At 26.3% G+C, this 22,190-nt stretch overlaps 1 protein-coding gene across 6 annotated transcripts in view; it reads right to left on the bottom strand.

The window, feature by feature from the left end:
- Nucleotides 1–22,190, bottom strand: part of LOC136974846 (glutamate receptor ionotropic, kainate 2) — a 231,572-nt gene that overhangs the window by 16,793 nt on the left and 192,589 nt on the right. For all 6 annotated transcript variants that reach the window (XM_067269819.1, XM_067269825.1, XM_067269821.1 and 3 more), the window contains 2 exons: nt 2,546–2,797; nt 2,105–2,280 (listed from right to left, as the gene is read on the bottom strand). In XM_067269819.1, coding sequence (XP_067125920.1) covers nt 2,105–2,280; nt 2,546–2,797 — 428 coding nt within the window. The remainder of the gene's footprint in view (nt 1–2,104; nt 2,281–2,545; nt 2,798–22,190) is intronic.

Here is a 22,190-nt window from a genome sequence, read left to right as displayed (position 1 = left end):
ATGTGAATTAAAAAGGAACGTTTTCTCTTCTAAACTTTCAAATTGATTTCGTAAATAGAATTCAAGAAGTCAATGAGAAATCAAATAGGCTACACGAAAACATTCAAAAATTATACACTATCAATAGATTCCACATAAGAGATATGTTATTTATTTATACTATATTTATAAAAATGCAAATAAAAATATTAGAAAGAGTTTTTTAAATTTATTTTTAATTCAATATTGATAGTTGACATACCACTTAAAATAATACACCTGTTCATTACATATTTACTTTTAAAGGAGTATAACTTAATTTGGAGGTAAGAATATTTGAAGGAGTACATTAATACAATTATACTTTACACCATAATATCTTGTAAGAATCTTCAAAATATAACACGGCATTTCAAGTATCAAATATCGAAGAGACACGCTATCAAGAGATATTTGAAGATTGAGTATCCTTAACTTCAATAAAGAATAAGAACTTAAAAAAAAACTTTTCGAAATCATAAAATTTTGTGAGATTAATCATCTTATTTTTCTTACCAAAAAAGGTATAATTTTTTTAAAAATAAGACATTGTAAACTTGTATCAGCTGTTTGAATGAAAGAACATCACTCATTTTTGTTTTGAATGAATTGTATCAGATAACTATCTGCATTTATTAATAGATAAATGCTAAAAAAACATAATTCAAATGAAATAAAAACAAAACATCGTTTCTTAATACTGTTTCTATTGTTTCACTAATAATTGCAATTATTTTACATAAAATACATAAATTTTTTGCAAATTATATTTAAAATGACAAAAAATACTAAAAATATCTACTGTAAGGAAATTCAATATTATTGATTGGAATGCCTAAAATAAAAAGTAAATGAAAATGGTGTATATAGGTTCATAGAATTCAAGATTTATAATGTATATTACTAAAAATGAATAGGAAAATAGTAACAAGATTGATGCAAATGTAATCATTTTGTGAGATCTTACAAAACAAGTTATAATATTAATTGAACAAATTTATACATAAATTATCAAAAATAACACATAGTTTATTTGTATTTTATGTAACTATTAATGTGCATATAACTTTTTAAGTAAGTTATATTTATATTTTATATTTTATCAGAAATATGAGTTATAGAATCTGACATAAATTATGAAAGAAATATCATTGTATAGATTATATACTCGTAGAATACGTTGAATAGATTATATACTCGTACATAATGTTCTAATTCTTATTATGATATTTTGTTCTGCTCTTTCTTTTCATATGGACAGTTACTGTTTGCTTCGTTCACGCACTTGATCCATCTTTTCTTTGGTCGATCAGTGGTCTCTTCACTCTATTTTCATGTCAATAGATCTACTAGTAATTCTATCACCATTCTTCTCGTGTATCCAAAGAAACGTCACTTTTTCCTTTAATGTATTCTTCTTTTATGACGAATTCTAGTGTATATTTTCCTTTTATTTCGTTGAATAAATAAACTTTATATTTTATTTTTGTATTCCTTATTCAAAATCTTCGAATAAAAAAATCTTTGAAAATTTTATGTATTGATTCATTATATTTTAAAATTTTATTTATTCAGTATTTAAAAAAAACTGTTATGCATTTCTTTTTTATCTTTGTTGTACCCATGGATAAGATTTATCCAAACTCATACGTGATGTAAAATTAAACTTTGGGAAATGAGTTTCTTTTTGTGAAACAGAAACTCATTGATCTAAACCATAATTTTAAATTATTTTTCTTCCAATAATTACAATTATGTTTATTTTTCATGTTTTTTTTCTATTATTGCTACTAATAACGAGATAATCATGATGTTATCTTGTTAACATAAAGCTAAAAAATATATTATTATAAATAGAATTTAGAATAAAAAAAATACCTAATTGAAAAATTTTGTTTAAAAAAAATTGTTTTTAGAAAATCGATATTAACTTATTACAACGTGCATTAAAAAGTTAATAATGTACAAACGTCTTCCATTAAAGTAATTTAATAACTAATATAAAATGACAAAATCAATATAAATATAACGTATGATCTAATATATAAAATTCTACGAGGAATTTAAAATTAGAAAGAAAACTCACAGCTTGAAGCAAAACTGGCAGACTGTCCGGTTTGGTATCGACTATAACGCTATAAATTCCCCTACTTTTAATATCTCTTAGGACTTGTCGAAACATTTCTTTGTTGCTTTTACGAAATATTACTTGTAATTCACGAGGTAAAGGCGGACGAAGTAATTCTTGAAGACTGATTAATGCTGAAATACAAATATTTCAGCCATAAAAAATATTTAGATAGGCTGAATTAAATTAATAAATTTTAAGGTATCAAATTTAAAGTAAAGTTGGGCTATAGGCTGTAGTTTTTTTCTTTTATTTATAAGTAAACGGAACTGCCAAAATGTATTTGAAATAAATGCAACTTATAAGAATAAAATAATATAGTTCCTGAAATGTAGGTTAAGTATAATTGAAAATCTTCTAAATTATTATTTAAATTCATAAGAATAAACAAGTACCTACACATGTCTTCTTCGTAGATGACTGCAACTTTGGTCCAATTGAGATATCTTATGAGATCTCTGATGGAATTACCTAATATTCTCGGACTTGGATGAAGATTGATAGAGAATTCCTTTATTTCTGGTTCCATGTCAAGTCGACACTCTACGTGAGGTATATCCAAGGCGTCGCAAAGTGACTGAATATGACTACCCAATAGAGGATCTTGAGGGCCAAAGATAGCGCTCACTCCGGAGCTTACTTGCATGCAAGCTAAATTAATAAAAAGAAAAACATTAACATAGCGGAAATCTTTATCACTTGAACTGTATTCATTTAAAAAACTGATTTATATAAGTTATTATTTTAAAAAATAGTTTGTAAACTATTCAGGTATAAATAGAAATTTGCTGATTTAGAAATGACATAAAAATAACATTTTTAAAATAGTTTTTTGCTAGTGAAATTCTGAACCTTTATATTTAAGACATATATATTTTATTCATATTTTATATTATTTACATTTATTATATATTAACTTTAAACTACTTTTTTTCGAAATTTAGTTATTGATTTCAATTTTTAAAAAATATAACGAATATATGCATTATTATAATATTTTTCATTAAAAATTAACAATTGGATTTTAAAGAAACAGTATATAATATAAATAAATAAGAAACAGTAATATAAAATAAATGCATTTACTATATATCAAACGTTTTGCTTGTTAAAAGATAAATGTTTTTAAAATAAAACAAGATTACAAGTATAATAAATATTATTAAAAATTCATTTGAAATTTATCAATTTTAAAGAAATGAATTTATCGTTAATACTTCGAAAATAAAAAGAATACTGTGCAAACTAATACTTATGTCTCGTAATTGAATTCGAAAAAATAAAAATTCCTAATAAACGTACTTCAAAGAAGTTGTCTTTCGATAAAATATATTTTGATAATAATCATACCTCTACAATTCCTATACAAAATTTATTATCAACAATATAAACTAATATTGACTTATTGTTTATTAAAAATTCCTACATTATAAATGTTTTTTCCAAAATAATAAGATAAATAAAAAGTTTTATTTGCAAATAATTAAACACAATAAAAATATATTTAACTTATTTAACATGAATTTTTGTTCAACAAAATTGTTCGTAATCTTTGAGTATATTTGGACTGCATATTATTTACTGAATAAATTATAAATTCTTTCAGATTAAAAATTTTTATAGTGTTATCTAACATATTTTAATATTTACAAGTGTTAATTAGATATTTAATGTTAAATCATTATTTTTTGTTTCATTCAAAATAAATTTGATATTTTTAATGAAATTATTTATAATTATGCTATAAAGTTGTCATTAATATTTTTTGCTATACTTTTCCATAAGATTTTAATTCAATCTTAAAGAAAAACTTTCATAAGATTTAAGAATAAGATTGATTTTCAAACTCAAATAATTTTCAAAGGTGATTAAATACGTAATTCAAATTGCTCTATAAATTGTGATGTTTTAAGAACTATGATATTCTATAATGTTCCTTTTAATTTGACAAAAATTTATGATTTCTAGACTAAAAAAGAATACTTTTTGTTTTATTATAGTGTTAAACTTAGACATGAAACTATAATATGATCCTCTTTAAATAGAAATGTATTACATTAAGTCCAGGTTAATAAGTTACAAAAATTATATTTATAAATAACAAAAACGAATATTCTCTAATAAAATATAATAAAATATTTTGTTATAATAATAATTGATTCGTATATATACAACCTGTACAACCTCAATTATTTGAATCCAATGCATTCCTGAAAACAGTTCGAATATTCGAAATTCGGATATTGACAAATGTTTTTCATTATTTATTGTGGAAAGTTTCTTGTCCATTTGAATAATCAAAACAATTTTCTCTTCAGAAACTGATTCAAAGACTGTTTACCACTCAATCCATGTTTTTAGTATTACATTAAACATTTGTAAAGTTTAATACAATACTAATATAATATATAAATATAATATAATATTTGGGATTTATAGCTGAAATTAATTTAGTAACAAATATTTAATGAGATCAGTAAAAAGTATGTTTGTAAGGTGTAAGTTTAACGCAACGAATAAGTTTGCATTAATACTCCTATTAGGAAATGAATATAAACTGTACTTTCTCAACTTTGATCTAATGTATAGCACACAGCATCATAAACGTAATAACAACTCTATATGTTTTATATTATAACTGTATAAAACATAACAACAATAAAACTAAACAAACCTGTTAGTGAACCTATTGTAATGGATCGTTAAGAACAAATCCGTAAGATCAAACCCAAATTTTGTGATAAAATCATTAAATTGTACAACTGTGATAGAACACAGATACAATGCAACTGAAATAAAGAAAAACAAAAGCTGGAAAAGGTATCTTTCTTTACTTTCAGTTTTACTAGATCACCTTTCGAATTCTTCATTAATATGCTTCTAATAATCTTGTAATACCAGGATTTTTCTATATATGTATTAACAATATCATTTGTTAAGACACAGGGAATTTGGGTACTGCTGGATTACGGTTTTAGGCCTGTCTACCTATATATATATATTAATATGGGAATAAGAAGACAAAGACACTAATAAATCAAAACTTTTTGTTGTTCTTTAATCAAATTCGTTTGTACGTATTAATACAGTAATAAACACGGCATTATATTATGGCAACGACAATCGCAAACGGTAGCAGGGTTGCTGGATAAACTCGGCAATTAAAACTTAGATTAGATCGCACTAGTTGTAATGCAATCGTTGCTAGAACTGCATGTCAGTTTTATTTGCACTCTGAGAGTAGTTTCCATGTGTCATTTTAAAGAAAGCGAAATAATTGCAATCTACGATTGTTTGTGAATCCTCAGGTATGTATTTTTATTTATTCTATTATATGCTTCACAATATACTTTGTGTTAAACATGGCCCTACTGATTTAATATATTTTTGTGAAAGAAGTAGTCTTTCATGGATTTATACCATATTTCCGGTTGTAGGGTATGGAATCGCCTAGGCGAGCGATTCCCGCCCTGGTTTAAGATAACGAACTTTCGTGACGGAAGAACCGTTAGAAAGGTCCGTTGGAAAGATCCGTTGTGTTTCAAATCGACGATAGACGGACGATTGGCTGTCGGAAAGTGACCGTTGGCCGGACGTTATGGAAACATTCGAATTTGATTGGCGGAGGATTCAAATGCCGGCCGCTATATAAGCAGTAGTTTTGGCGGGAAAGACATCGGATCGGATCGGAATCGTTTCTATCGAAGTTCTAACTATCTCTCTCGTTGGACGTGACGGAAACCTGGTGAAAGTGAACTCCAGTGGTTTATTACGAACGTTTCGGGACTCAGAGGTGTTGCTAATTCGCAGTCTGTAACCGGAGATCGTAAGGTGTTTTTCCGACGAAACTTGTACGGATAATAGTCGGTGGTCACTCGGATTAATGTTTTGTGCATAATTAGTTGTACGTTATTTTGTATTATTTTGTATATTTGTCTTGTAAATATAAACTTTGTGTTTTGTTCAACCGACTGAGTGTTATTTTGAACATTACTCCGGTCCTGACTCGTCATTAAATTTTTGTGATGTATTCCTCTTTCTGTCGAGTATAAACCTGTAAAATTAACTTCGAGTTTTTGTTTGTTGAGAGAATATATATATGTATTTAAAAGCGAACAAAGTCACTCAGTTCGCTTTTAAATATATTCACACTTCCCGTTCATCAAATTCAGCAAATGAGGCTCATGGTTAAGACACGTGAGCTTTAGATGTGCAAGAAACTATGAAATTTGAATATATTTTGAATTGATCGAATTATTAACGATTTTAGTGATTTTCTATTTCGTAAGAAATAGCCCCAAAGTGTTCAAAAAATTTTCCGTAGAATATTTTATCAAGAAAACCTTGCAAAATGAAAACTGATGAAAATATTTAAAATATGCTTCTCATAACATAGGATTGATATGTTTCTTCTTTACAAAAACTGCTAAAAAAGGAGCTTAAAAAATTCTGTTGCGAACACATATCTCATAAGGTATAAGAAAAAAGACAATTCTGTAAATAATTTTTCCTGTGTACGATTATGGTAATTTTTAAATAGTATATAAACAGAATGTCATACAAGACATTGAATGTAACGTTAAAAAGCATTTATTAACGAGATTTATGAATTTTGGCTCGGTGCGACGGCTAAAACTGATGTATTTAAACTTTTTAATCGAGTCCAAAGAATCAATTTCGTTCACTTATCCCATGGCACAACAATAAGTTGCCAAATATAATACTGAAATAAGCAATTTGTTCTATATAGCTGTAATCCGTGAGTTTCTTCATATTTGGTGATATATACTCAGGGATACCGAAAATATATAACCAATAGTTGCACAATTACCGTCTAAAAGATTAGGAAAAAATTAATTTCATGCAGAGATGTTTGGTCCTTGATAATTATTCTAATCTCGAATTTATATTAATGTTAAAGTGAATTAATAGTAAATAAAAGAATATAAATAAAATCAATTCTACGTGAAGATTGATCTATAGTTTTGGTATTATTTTTTATTTCTTTCGACATGTTTGAGTACCTGCAACTTTTCGTACTGTACATCTTTGTTAGTAAATTCCGATAATTAATAAACTAAAATAAAAAAATGTTAGAGGGTCAATATTCCTAAACAACGTTGTTGCATTATACTTCTACATAAAAAACTGATTACGTTATATGTATATATGTAAAATTATAGTAAAACTTCTGTAACTTAAAAGTCTGTAACTGGAATACTTCTTTACCTCAAAGAAAACGAAGCACTTGGTAGGTCTCAATGAAACAGCACAAGGATTTAACGTCTTCAACTTGAATTTCTTAATTCGAATTTTCTTCAAGTCGAAGTTTTTCCGTCACTGTTTTTATATCACTCCCAGCTTCTCCAACTCGAATTTTAATACTTATTCTATTCAAAGTGATCCTATTTATCGTATTTCCATGAAATTTTTAGAAATTTAACGGTATCTACTCTCCAACACCAATTTTTAGACAACATTGTAGTCCAAAGAGAGAGGTCCTCTTGTTTTATCTCAACAAAACGTACAGTACCTGCTAAACTGTTCGATTCTATTAGTTCCATTGAACGTTTTGCTGAAAGGCGTTTCATGGGCTATTAAAGATTCTTTATATAATGCAAGAGTGGTAAAAGTACAAACCTATTCTGAATAGGCATTTTTCACTCTATTGTTCTCTAACTTAAATCGTCTGTAACTAGAAGTTTTTCCTGCAACTTGGAGCTTCGAGTAAGGGAAGTTTTACTCTATATAGGCTTATACACTAGCTTGAAAACCATTCCCTATTATTGTCATTAACTTTTATGTTCGACTTACAAGCAACTCGATTTACGACAAATGTCCCGGAAGAAGATTCTGTTGTAAGTCGGAAACTTATTTGTATATATATATATTATACTAATTCAATCTCTAATATTTAAAAAAATTCTCTGAACTTGTTATTTCTCAGTTTCTTTTAAAACAGTTCCTTAAAATAAATATTCAAAATTGACAAAATATATTTTTACTGTAATAAATTTTTTAAAACATAATTTAGAATAGCCTCCTAACAAGTTGTTTGAGAAACTTAATCATAAAATACTTTTAATTGCCTAAAACTAATTGAGTATAATAAATTAATAAAGATATATTATAAAACCAATGAATGTTATTATAACCATCTATATAGTTTACTAAGTATAGTACGTTTTGGATAAACATTTATGGTAAAACAGATAAAAACACAAAACACTAATGATAATATGATTTGGATTTCTGATAATATTAAATTTTTAAACTTACGAAATTTAAGAAAATTTTTAAGTAGAGACTTTTATGTATTGTCTACTTAAAGAATTTTTTTATCAAATGTATTCAATTTATGTTTTATATTAAATATAATTTCACATAATTACAATAAATGATAGATTATTCATTTCAAATTTGCTAGAAATAAGCAAACATTTAGATATCATGAATAGAGGATGCGGTTTAATTTGATTAATTGAAATTCAAGATTTTATCTGGCATGTTTGAAGTCTCTAAACTTTTTAAAAGTACTAAGCTGCTTATCCCGGGGTGCAGACAAATGTTCTATGCTCAGGATTTATAGGGCTTTTGTCTGCTCAAAGCTGGATTGCGGATAAGAAAGATTCATAGTGCAAGAATAATCATTAAAAAATCAACTTAATTAATTCTTATTTTAAATTTTTAACTTGAAATAAGAATTACTTCTTCATATTTGGCATATTTCTTGCAGAATATAATAAACTAAAATATCAATTATATCAATTATATATATATATATATAAAATACTACAACTTATAAAATAAAAATTTGTATGAATTACAGTTTAAGTTATAAAAACAAAAATAATAATATTAAACATAAATTTCAAATATTGTTTCAAGTTTTTTTTTCATACGTATGATTTCTAAAATCCCTTTAAGTGGAGAGCCTCTACTGCTGAGTTGGTACAATATTCCCCAAACACTTTTAGAATAACGTTACATTTGCAGAATTGGCATACACAACGGAGGCACTGGACCACTGCTACACAAGATAAAATGAAATTAATAACAATAAGAATTTAATGGTATATTAGAGAACGTCAAGAAAGTCGTTTGAATGTTTCAAATTTGGAATAATTTCAGTGTATAGAATAATTTCGATTAAAATCGCTAATTTTTCCTCTGTGTTTCCAGAAATAAGGTCAAGGCGCCTTACTATGCAAGGCGCATTCTCTGGTGAACACAATAGTACAGTAATTGATTCTACATTTTGCAAGTTTACTATTTCATCACAATTAGAAAATGTTGAAATTATCCTAACTGATTTTAGCTTATTGCATATGTGATTCATTCACTCCAAGATTGCGTGCAAGATTGAGATATCACTTTAGTCTCTGGAAAATGTAAGCTTATAGTAGTACTTTGGCAGTCTGCTAGGCAATTAAGATAAGAATTAGACAACTTATATTGTACATAAGCCTCGTTCAATTGGGTTAGAAAATTTTATGAAAAGAAAAGTAAGTTTCGATATCATTCACCATCCCAATTTAGTGGAGCCCACCAGTGGCCAAATGGATAAACCACTGGATACTAATAGTTTATCGTGGGTTTGCACCTCGCCAACAAGGCTGGGCATGTGGAATTTTCCTGCGTTTTCTTCACTGTAGTAACACATAAAAGACCTCCTGGAAGGTCTTTTATGGGAAGTTGGCCCCTATCGGCAGATCGCTCATGTGTTGCGTTCACCATATACGAATAATCTAAGCCAAGCCTAATTTAGCGAAAACCTAAAAGTCATAGTAATAATTGTTATTTTTATTGTGTAAAGCGCAATTAAAAGAAAACACAAAATTGTGAATCAAACTCTACAATCGTCAATGAAGACAGTTCTTAGCGATAGTTTGCCAGAGCAAATTCATGTAATACTGTAGATTCTTAAAAACAATGTTTTGCGAGTTTAGCGTTGGTCATAGAGACTCCTCTAGATCTGAATACGTATCTGAATATAACAATTTCGAACCACAGTGATTCAAACAAAGTGAGTTTAATGATCCCATCACAGATCTTACCTACCAAAAGATAAAGCTAATCTTCTAGCCTAAAGAGAAAAACAAAAACGTTTATCGAGGAATACGTAAAAATATCACACTATACAGTATAAAATGAAGATTTAAAAACTTCTTTTTCTTTGATGGCCCAATGGTTTCTGTAATAATGTAAATGGATTCTTCCATGAATTAAACCAAGAATTTAATCCTTAGGATTGACGATTATTTATTGTTTTTTCCCAGCAAAGTCCGAAAGCAGTCCTCTTGCACTCATAACAATTTAAAACCTTCTATACCCATTTCTCATTCAGTTCATTTGCGTGTAATATTAAACACAATTTGACATCATGTGCGTAATATTAAACACAATTTAATACTACTTGCACCTGCATTTTGACCGTTTTCACAATTACTATTGCAAGTGAAACATTTGTGAAGATTTAAGATGAGTATGAAGCTTTGCTATGCTGATGAGTATAAAGCGTAGTTTTACTAAATTTTGTTACTTTCTACATACTTGGAACAGTTGTTCTATTAAAGAATATTACCACAGACGTATCTAATAACCAATAATGACTTATCAATCTAGGGAAGGAACATTTAGAATCAGCAATTGAAAAATGTAAAATAAAAAATATTAGATACATTTTTCTCGATACAAAGCTCAGCTTGGCTAACTATTATTAGATACATTGGGAAAAACAAATTTAATAGGCTTGCAGTTTCTGAGCAATAAATGTTCTAATATTATCGCCGCGAAACTAAAGTAAGGAGTCATAATCGGAAATCAGAGAGTGCTTGAGAATAAAGATTTTTTAAGAAATTATGAAGGATAAGTTAATGAGATCGTGAAAAATTTGTCAATGTTCTATGTTAATTTCCTAGGAATACCAAATCTTCTAACTGTAAGGAGGGCAAGTAATTGTTGAATGCATATAAGAAAAACGAGTTTCCGCGTGTCGCTCAAACTACACCTTTTACACTCCTATTTAAATTTTTTTCTTCTAATCTTAGTGAAGTCAGTGAAGAGCAAGGGAAGAGATTTCACCAAGATATAAAACTGATAGAAAAGCGTTATCAAAGCTTCTGGAACGAATCGATGCTGGCGGACTACTGTTGGATACGCTATCGTGATAACCTAAAGAAAAAATACAAAAGATAGTCAACTGTACAACATTTAGGCACTTGGTTCAATGTAAGATACTTCTCGATTATAATTATTAATTCTACTTTCATTTTTTATTCTGTATCGATTTCTTTTTTTAATGTAGAATTACGCAATTCTGTTAAACGTGGGACAACATATATTATATTATATATATATATAATGTACAAAAAATGCTGAAAAATGTATGTACTGTACATACGTTTTCCAGCATTTTTGTAATATATGTAACATAAAATCTTTATGCCATAAAGAAAAACTGAAAATAACTGTAATCAGCATGAAAAGTTCGTCAAGAAAAGTACTCTTGTCTTTCTGGTGATTAATGAAATATTCGATTTTAGACTAGTGCAATAAAATAATTTATCTATATTTTATACTCTAAATTGACATATGGGCGTAAATAAGTTGACAACTTAACTAAATCGGAATCCGGCTGAGCCAATGTAGGTGTTATCCTACCGCTCTAGGGAAACCAGAATCAAATCCGGGGGTCGAAAAATCTGAGGAGGTTTTCATGAATTATCCATCTCGGATATGTTAGACTTAGTCTCTCACCAACAATCGGACCACCGATGATGGTCAGTTGCCCCCATCGTTGAGCCCGACTGAACCCACGATGAATATCGAAAGAACACTTTAATGCCCACAAGACAAAAAGAGTCAAAAGTGAAAAAAAAGACAAAACTATAAATTGATACGTTCATGCATTTTATCTAAATCGTTTTAAAAACTTAAAATTGTAAAGTAATAAAAAACAATACAAAATTATTCAATTGAAAAAAATGATTTGTACTTTCAAAAAACAGCCTACAGCGTTTTATGCAATAACGGCTTTAACAAAAAGAAACATTAGATATAATTAATGTAAATAAGATAAAATTAATTAAACAAAAATCTATTCGCGCTCTGTTATTTCAATACAGAAGAGACGTGTATCGTTTGTAATTACTTAAAATGATAAATTAAATGAAAATTGAAAAATTAATTGTCAAAAATGCATTTTTTAAAGGCCATAATTGAAAATAATACATTCAACAATTAAAATTCTTCTTGAAGACAAAATACATTATCCAGATCACATATTATAAATATGGATAACTCTCAAAGAGACTTTTCCATTAAATACATTAATAAAATAATATGAAATAAATTCTTCTCGTAAAACTCCAATTTTAACAGTTTAGTCTTAATCATACCAATATGATTTTTCAGTAAGATTAGCCAGCATTGACAAAAGTTGAAATCAAGCAATAACAGAGCCATTTAGCCTAAATGTATGTTTTGTTTGTTTGTTTTCTTAAGTTTAGGCAATATTACACTTGGGCGATCTGCCTAGGGGGAATACCATCCGGGAGGTCTATTTAAGGGTAACTGGCCCCTATTCAGGCATTATAAACGGGGAGAAAATCCGGAAAACTCCACGTGGCCAGCCCGTGCGCCCATTTTATTGATTACAAACTATATTTTTGTAATCAATAAAATTATGAATAATTTTATTGATTACAAAAATATAAGTCAAGTAATGCAACAAAAATTTCATTACGTAATTATTAGCGTATATCTTCATTTTAAGCATGTAATCATTACCTACAACTTTTTAAATTCTGATATATTTTGAAAATAACTTACTTTGTTTATAATTATCTGAAAATTTACCATATTCTTTATAGTTTTGTATCGTACATTATAATATATGTAATACAATTGATTTTTAACAAATGAAGGAGGTATATTATTTATATAATTTTACGTTTGTAAAGTATGTTATCATCTATTCTTATAATATTATTACATGGAGAAAAATCTTGAATTCAGGCCTAATAAATATCATAGTTAACTAAGCAAATAAAATATTTTCTTAGCGTTGAAATATATTAGTAACAATAAGTTTTATCAATAAATATTTATGATAAAACCTTTACAATTTTTACAATTTATAAATTTATATAAAATACTTTAGAATTGATACTTCAAATGAATATTGTTTCAGAAAAAATAAAAACATAAAAGGAATTTTATTCCTACAACTTTTATATTATATTTTACCATTTCTTATAACTTCGTTTTATTTTATTCTGAGAAATAACATTTTTGAAATCAATAATAGATCAAGAATTTTAAGCTTAAATAAATAGCGATTAAATATGCAGAATAAAAATTATGAGTAACGATACTCTTAATTCAATTCATATAGGTAATAATAATAATATCGCTTAAGATTTTAATTTAAAAATTATTATTCTTATACACAAAAAATAACTTTTATTTGCTATTGTGTTCGTATGTGTAATTTGTATTTTCTTGTATTTAACTAAAAATAATGAAATGAAATTAAATTAATTATAAATAGTAAATAACTAAAGAATGGTTAATAAATTAAAACGTTATTATTAGATCTAAAATAATTTATATTATAATTAAAATTTATATTTATTGTTTTATTCTTTAAGAGACATTTAAATTAGAATAAAAACGAAATTAACTTTTCCATCTTAGATTTTCCGATTTTATTTTTCGTTAATCTAGCGTCTAGCATTGGGCTTATTAATAATCATTTGTAATTACATTTAATCCATACAATTGCATCAGTAATCTTCAATTTGTTGTGTGTTCTTTCCAATAAAAAGAACTGAAATTATCAAAATCACAACTGTAACTTTTAAAAAAAAGGATGAAAATTCATCAAATTTCTAATGAAAGTATTCGGAATTGAATTAAAATGACTATAATAACCGTTATTTTCATTAATTATCTCTCAAGAAACTTTATTTTCTCATATGAGTTTTGTCAGAAAAATTATCAAAAGTTAAAAATATAGGGAATAAACGATAATCTAAGTAACATGCAAATTAAAATATCTTGAAATCGGTCTTTATATTTTCTAAAAATTACAAAATTTTAAATCATTATCATACCTTCTTTTGGACGCATTTTTAGTGATATACATTATTATATTATATATAGGCTATATATTTTTAAATAAAAAACTTCTTTTCTCTTACCCTATGAATAAATTTGCTAAGAACATCATTTATTCACTATCACTGTTTATACACATTTCTTTACAAGATTACCGTAGTATTCATGCAAGTCTAGTTTCTCTTTAATGGTAGAAGAATAAAGAAAAATACTAACATCTTCTTTAATATGGCAAACGTTATACTGTAATAAAACTGAACAATTTTATTACTGATTGAATGATGTAGATGACTTGTATTGGATACTGTTATTTACAGAACATGCCAATGCGATATATCAGCCATATTAATCTTTGTATCAAGATTAGAGTGAAAGAGCGAACAATAAAGTGATTATATTACAGTATAATAATGCTAAAATTTAACATTTAATTAACAGTAATTAATTACCTATTTAATGAAATATTTTTACATTAATTTCTAACATATTTCCAGAATAATATTATAAAATTCATAAACGATTACAATGGATACAAAGTAATTGTAATAAAGTAACATAACTTCGTATATTCATTTCATTATAAAATAAATTATATAAAAAGTGTTTAAATTACACGAACTATAAAAATAAAGGAGCTGCAATGAATCCTTTTAAATGAGAATTTTTAATTAAAAGTACTTGATTAATCAAATCTAATTAAATTGTGCTTTTTATATGATTTTTTTAAACGACAAAGTTCTTTAAATAAACATCATAAAATATTTAAAGAGAAATATCTTAATTAAAATTATACTTTTTATTTATAATTAAACATTTATTAAAATAGATTTAAAAAATTTTATTTATTTAAGATTGGGAAAGTATTAAACCATTTTTAAACCAAAAACCAACCACTCAAAAGACATGAAAGACATAAGTTTAGTGTGAACTATTGAATATCAAAGGACATATATCAGTATTTCCTTTGATATTTTTGGCTTAACAGATCTGAATTTTAAAAGAATTTCTTGAGAGGAAGAATGATTTAAGATTATTTATACTCGAAACAAATGCATTAAGCAGAGCCAATAAGCAAGAAAAGAAAAAGAAATACATTTTTGTTTTGAATCGTACGGATTATATGGACATACGATAGATCGATTTTCAAAGAAACACAAGTATGCTTTTGTGGAACATCTTCTATCTAAGTAGCTCTTAATCTTAACAAAGTCAAAGAGAATTTGAACTAGCAAAAAACGCAAAAAAGATTTAAAAGGATTCTAAGTATAACTTATTTAAATTTTAGAAATCAATATAATTAACATAACATTTACTTCGTTGTTTAGAAAAATATTTCCAATATTTATGCATTACGTTAATAATTTAAAAGACTAAATTTAAATTCTGACAAAATACTTTTAAAAATATAAATAGTAAAGTAAGTTAAGTTATTTTTCTAATATAATAAAAATATTGAAAAATATAACGCATTTTTAAAAATATTTTTAAATTCGATTCTTTTCACTAACTTTTTGTTTAAATCTATAATATAAAAATTATCATCTGTTCCCAAGAAATGTTCGATTCCCTGTTTGACATTTCAATGGTGTATCGATTTCGTAATTATCTTTTATGAAGACGAAAAGAAAGAGATATTTTTCTTGTTTCAAAATAATCGTCTTTATTCTAGGCTTTATTATAGATACAAATTGTGTCTTTTTGTAATCAAAGTTTTTAAAAAGAGTTTAGAACTTTATACAGAATTTTCTATAAATTATTAAATTATTTATAAGATTTCTAAACAGTAATTTAAATAATAAAATTTAACGATTAAAAAAAATACACTTCAAACAATAGTTTACAATCATCAAGAGGAAATTATAGGATGTCAAAAGTTTCTTTTTCTTTTTACTACATTTGTCATATCAGTTCTTCCGACACGAAACAGTTTTTCCTTGAGTTGCTATTTTCTAGGATAACAGACCATTTAGATTAGATGAATTGTTGGTCAAATACATGGTCACAACATATAATATATCTTTATATTCTCCCATTCTTCTGTGTGAATATAGTTTCTTTAATGTAAACATTTGGATAGAAAAGTTTTATTTTCTAATATATCTATACAATATATAATGAGATATTTCAATGACACTAAGAAAATTTATTTTTAATCTCCTCGTGTTTGAACTGTATAAAGATTAAAACTTATTCTGTACGACAAATGTGAAGTTAAGTAGCTGTAAAAGAATAAATATAACATCATAATTTTTTATATATAAACAATTGTATAGTATTTCTTTTTTATAGAGGGTTGTAAACCATGTAATATAGTAATTGGATAGATAAAGAATGATTGCTGTTTCTTAGATATTTAAATGAACCTAATTATTAACTTATACATTGTTTAAAAAGTTTTTAAACTTCAAAGATACATAAAAGAAAAAATACTCTAAGAGCATACAAATCGATAAAGCATATAGATCCATTATTATTATTAGCTTTATTTTCTTTCAACTAAACGGATGAAATATTAAAAGAAATTATAATAATGCTTTATTTTGCTTATTATCTCACTATTCATACAGTTTTAATTATATTAGAATTAGAATACTATTAGAATTAGAACAGTTTTAATTAAATACTCAGTAAGCCTATAGCATATAATCAAATTTTAACACACAATTTAGCATACGTTTAGTCTTATAGCTTTTATCGATAATCAAAATCAATTTCTATATTGACTGCTATAATTATTATTAATATTACAGAAACACAAGTAAGAAATTATAAAATTATGAAGACGTCTATATAGAAAAGAGTGTATACAATAAACATCATTAAAATATTAAATACAAACTTAAAGAATAAGACAATTGACTTTTACATAATTAAAATATTCAGAATTAAATTAAGAATCAACCGAACTAGACAGAAATGAACTTTAAATAAATTGAGTTATGAATCTACAAATTCAAATTAATTCATCAAATTAACGGTGTATTAGCAGTTTAAATAAGATTCCGTATAGCATTACTTAATTAAATAATTTAAAATCTTAAATATAAAAGGCATTGCTGAATAATTTATTAGATATATTTATTCGTAATTGTTCATTTACGAAATTTCTGAAGATATTATTAGTTTCTCGGCTGTTATATATAACAGAGGGAAAGTATGGCGATTGGTCAAAAAACGACCCCATCAAGATTTTTACACTTTTAAAACCAGGGGACCTTGAAACGCAAAGAAATTTAAAAAATCGAAAGGTTTTTCTGTATATATGGATGATCGTGTGTGTGTGTGTGTATGTGAGGGACGATTTTGTTCACTCAATTTGAAGCTTAATACCTCCTGTGCTTTTTGTTGAAAATCTCTGAAATTTTACAGGTAGGTTTGCTTATTAGGGAGATTAATGATATTAAATTTTGGTGATAAAGATCGAGGGAGTGGAAAGATAAAGGAGGTCGTGGCATATCTCGAGTAGAATCTGACTTAATGACAATTTTACTCATTATTAGCAGTTACATTTTTTTTTTTTTTTTTTTATAAAACCCATCTCTACTCACAAAATTAAGTTTCTTGTAATTTTAAAATAATTAAAAATATAAAAATGTCTTTTTAATAAAATATCGTAACAGATGGCGCCATCAAATATTACCGGAAAAGTTAAGCAAGTCGTTGCTGGAGTTTTTGTTTATTTGAAAATTATAGCTAAATAATCTAATAATGAAAATAAATTAAACATAATAGTTAATAAGAATAATTATTCCTAGCATTTATTTAGTATAATGGAAATATAGAAACAAATTTGGATCGATTTGTATCATAACGCTGTTGCTAATCCAAAACGTAACGCATTATCCTTACTTAATACAGTATTTATCATGCAAACGTACTAATTATCGAGCAGGAAGGGCTGTTTGGAAATTTGATATACTGCTAATAAGTACTTCAGTTTGCTATTAATCGCCATTTGTATTAATAACGCTACAGGTTAGGTTAGGTTATTATGTTTTGATGTTTACACAAATGTTCTATTTGGAAATAAGTATTAAAAGTTGCTTGGAAGTACTATAATAATGTGAATAATGACAGTAGATTTTAGAAACAGCTTCTCAAGCACATAGTAAATTTTTGTGCGAATTTGGGATAATGAATCTCCATTTTAAATCTCTAATTTCGTTTTTCATTATTCTATTTGTGGAATAACTATTTCTGTTATGGAAAAAAAAGTTAAATGAATATAATAAAATTTTTATTTTAGAAGTTTAAGAATTAGATAGTGCTTTGTATTAGCTAGCTTTTCTCATCTTATTCTAAATATAAAATGTAAAACTATGAATAACGCTTATGAAAACATTATGCGAGAAAAGACTGCATAAATTATCTATCAGGTATACAATACTGCGCATTGAATATAATTCAATTTTCTCTTTGATTGTACCCTAAACAGATTTCCTAAAGATTAATAAGGGAATGATTATGTCTCTTTATTTATTCTATTTAAATTAAATCAACGTTTCTATATAATCAACAATGTAAAATAGATATAGTATAACACGTAAAATTTGAATTTGTTTTATCTATTACAAATTATGATGATAACATATCATTTTTAATTTTATTGTCATTTTATTATCTTAAATAATATGAAAATGATATTATGTTAAGCACCTTTATAGAAAATAAAGTTTAGTTTTATTGTTTAAAACCTTTCGAAATTCAACTTTGATACGCATACATTATCAATGTTAGCATTTAAAATTGTTCTAATCAATTCTACTTAAATAATATGATATTCTATAATTGGAAATTTTGCCCGTTAACAGAAGAACATATTTCGTGGTTTGAAAATAAAAAAGTAAAAGTGTTTGTTTATATATTCATATATTTGCTACGTATTTTCCTTTAGCAATATTCAAATTGTAAAAATATAGTTATTTGTATGAAATATACAAAACATTTTTCAAATAAATACTAAAAATTGTTTAATTTTTTAATCTTCGTGTATTTATTCTATTAATATTATTGAATAGTTTGTTTTATACGGACAAGTTTTATTTTGAAACAAATCACATGAATTACCTTCGTCAGTTATCATAATTAGTCTTTTATTTACATAATGTAAATGTATTTCAAACCATTTATTCTTTGCAATTGACTTTTTTTTCAGATGTTTATAAAATTAATAAAATCCATGCCAACAATAGATAAATGATTTAGAATATATATGTGGATAATTTAAATAAGGAAATGATTTGTCAACTACACCACTCAGGCTATTATATTTTATTTCGAAACAATAACTTACGTGATAAACTTATACTTTTACCACACAAAATCACCAAACCACCCAAATTTTGCTGAGCATAAACCTTCTATTTCAGGAACGATTTTAACCTATTTTCGGTATAGTTTACGGTATATTGTATTCTAAAACCTAAAGATGAGCCGTACTGAAAATAGGTTAAAAACGTTTGTGAAACAAAAGAGTTATTCTCTTTTGTTTTTCTCAGCAAAATTTAGAGAGTTATTCTCAGCAAAATTTAGGAGGTTTGGTGATTTTGTCTGATTTACTCTATCTGCTGAGAAAGCTGTGGATAAACTATAATTTTACAATATACAAGAAAAGTTTTATTAATCTCATAAAGACTTAATTGTCCAGAAAAAGCAACGCAAAATATTTGCTTAAAATTAATTCATTTTGTGATTTTCAGAGAATAAATTTAAGTGTGTTCAATTAATTTTTTACCGCATGATAAAGCAACATCAATTTATAAAAATTAAAATAAAATTTTAATAACTTTGTATTGTTTTATTGTTTTAATTATTTATTAATTTAATAATAATATTTAGTATTTACAAAAGAATTTTAGGTTAATGTAACCCTTGGTGCCAAGATGGCGGCTCGTCTCTGATTCCAGCAAGGCAACAGTGGGACGCACGTTCTAACCTAACCTAACCTATTCTAATAAATTACCATAATTATTACCAACCAAATTATTAGAATAGGTTAGGTTAGGTTAGAACGTGCGTCCCACTGTTGCCTTGCTGGAATCAGAGACGAGCCGCCATCTTGGCACCAAGGGTTACATTAACCGAATTTTATTATCTATAATCGAATATAAACGTGTATGAATATGCTATAGTAGAAGTGGGCAATCTTTTTGAATAGAAGACAAAATATAATATCTGTAAGGTGTACGACAACCTATTGTTTTTTTAACCTTTCTAAGATTTTTAGAATTATTTTTTGTTTATTAAAATGTTTGTTAATGAAGAAATTGCCATAAACAGTATTCAGTTATTTATTGTAATAATTATATGTATGAGTATACATAAATGATTTTATAAAGAAGAAACACGAAATTCAAATTCAAGATATTTCATTTATTAAGCTTATATGTATTTTTAAACGACTGTAGACTGGATCGCATATGCTCTCTTTTGTAGATTGACCGTCTGCGTTAAAATATGTGAAATACCTGGTAGATTAAGGCAATAAAACTCATGGATGATCTGCCAAGGTAAAAACTTCTCGGGAAGTCTTTCTGTGAGAAAATGGCTCCTGTTTACATGTTAGCCACATGAAGAAAATCCAGTTAATTCTACGCGAAAAGCCCATTGCTGAGGTGCGAACACACGATCAGTGTTCAGTGGTTTTTATTCATCCGGCCACTGCTGAGCATGAATATGTTAAATAATGAAAACATTCTAATAATACTTCAATACAAAAAGTTAATAGTTTCCATCGAATATTACATTTTCGGCTGTTATATAACAAAGAGAAAGTATAGCGATCGTCAAAAAAATTATCTTTCAAGATTTTTACATTTTAGGTCATAAGGAAACGCAAAACGTCAATAAATTAAAAAATTGGGGTTTTCACTGTAAGGACTTTTAGTGTGTTTGTGTGGGAAAGCATAATTTTTTCACTCACTTTGAAGCATAATAACTTCTGTGCCTTTTGTCGAAATTTTGTGAAATTTTGCAGGGAGAATCGTGCCTTAGAACAAATTCTTTCTAGAAATTTTCAAGAAAATCAGATTATTGTTTCGAGAGATATTTAGGCAGTAAGTGCATATCTGAAAAGCTTCTAAGTTCATAAATTTTTACTTTACCAGAAATAAATGTATTTGTTTTGAAAAGTTTTTTCAAAATCACCCCCACTTCCAATATTAGCTTTTCTAATGGTTTTTATAACTTTTGATAGAATAAAACAAATAAGTTATTTTTTTCAATATGTAAATATTAATAAAATAGTTTTTTAAGAAATTGATATTTTCCCAATTCCCAATGCTAGATCCGGAGTAAAAATATGAAAAACTACTTTTTAATGAAATTCTTTTAGAAAAAATTTTTTGTTATTAATCATAATTTTCATCGAAATTCGTCAAAAAAAAATGTATAATAAAAATCGTCGTGTTAAAAATATATAATATTTTTAAAATAGTTAAATGACTCCTATTTTTCGAGTAGTCACTTCATATTTTACGTAAATCTGAAAAGTTAAAGGTAATGTTAGCTATTATTAGAAATGAAAACAAATAAAGAATGCCGAAAAACTCCAGCAACAACGTTTCCAGCTGTTATTAAACAATAATATTGATAATGTATTCATTCGAAATTCGAAAATCAATTTTGTTTATAATTATTTACTATTGTTATTCTTTGAGTTTTTAAATTTTCTTAAAGATTTTAATCATTAAAGACAATTTACTTGTAAATTGTCTTTAATGATTAAAATAATTTAAAGCGAATATACTGTATTATAAATATATATATCCAAACAGTTTAAATTAAATAACAAACTATGCATTTTCCCTTCCGTTTTAGATGTCTGTTAATTTATCATCTAATTTTGATTAATTGAAAATGAAGTACAATAATCAAAAATATCAAAAGGATGCACATACAGTCAGGGAAAAACAAAGAAGAC

This window comes from Centruroides vittatus, unplaced genomic scaffold (genome assembly GCF_030686945.1).
Source record: "Centruroides vittatus isolate TY-2023 unplaced genomic scaffold, ASM3068694v2 contig_357, whole genome shotgun sequence".
NCBI lineage: Eukaryota > Metazoa > Arthropoda > Arachnida > Scorpiones > Buthidae > Centruroides > Centruroides vittatus.
The sequence above is the reverse complement of the archived record's forward strand: the minus strand, read 5'-3'. Positions and strand labels throughout refer to the sequence as shown.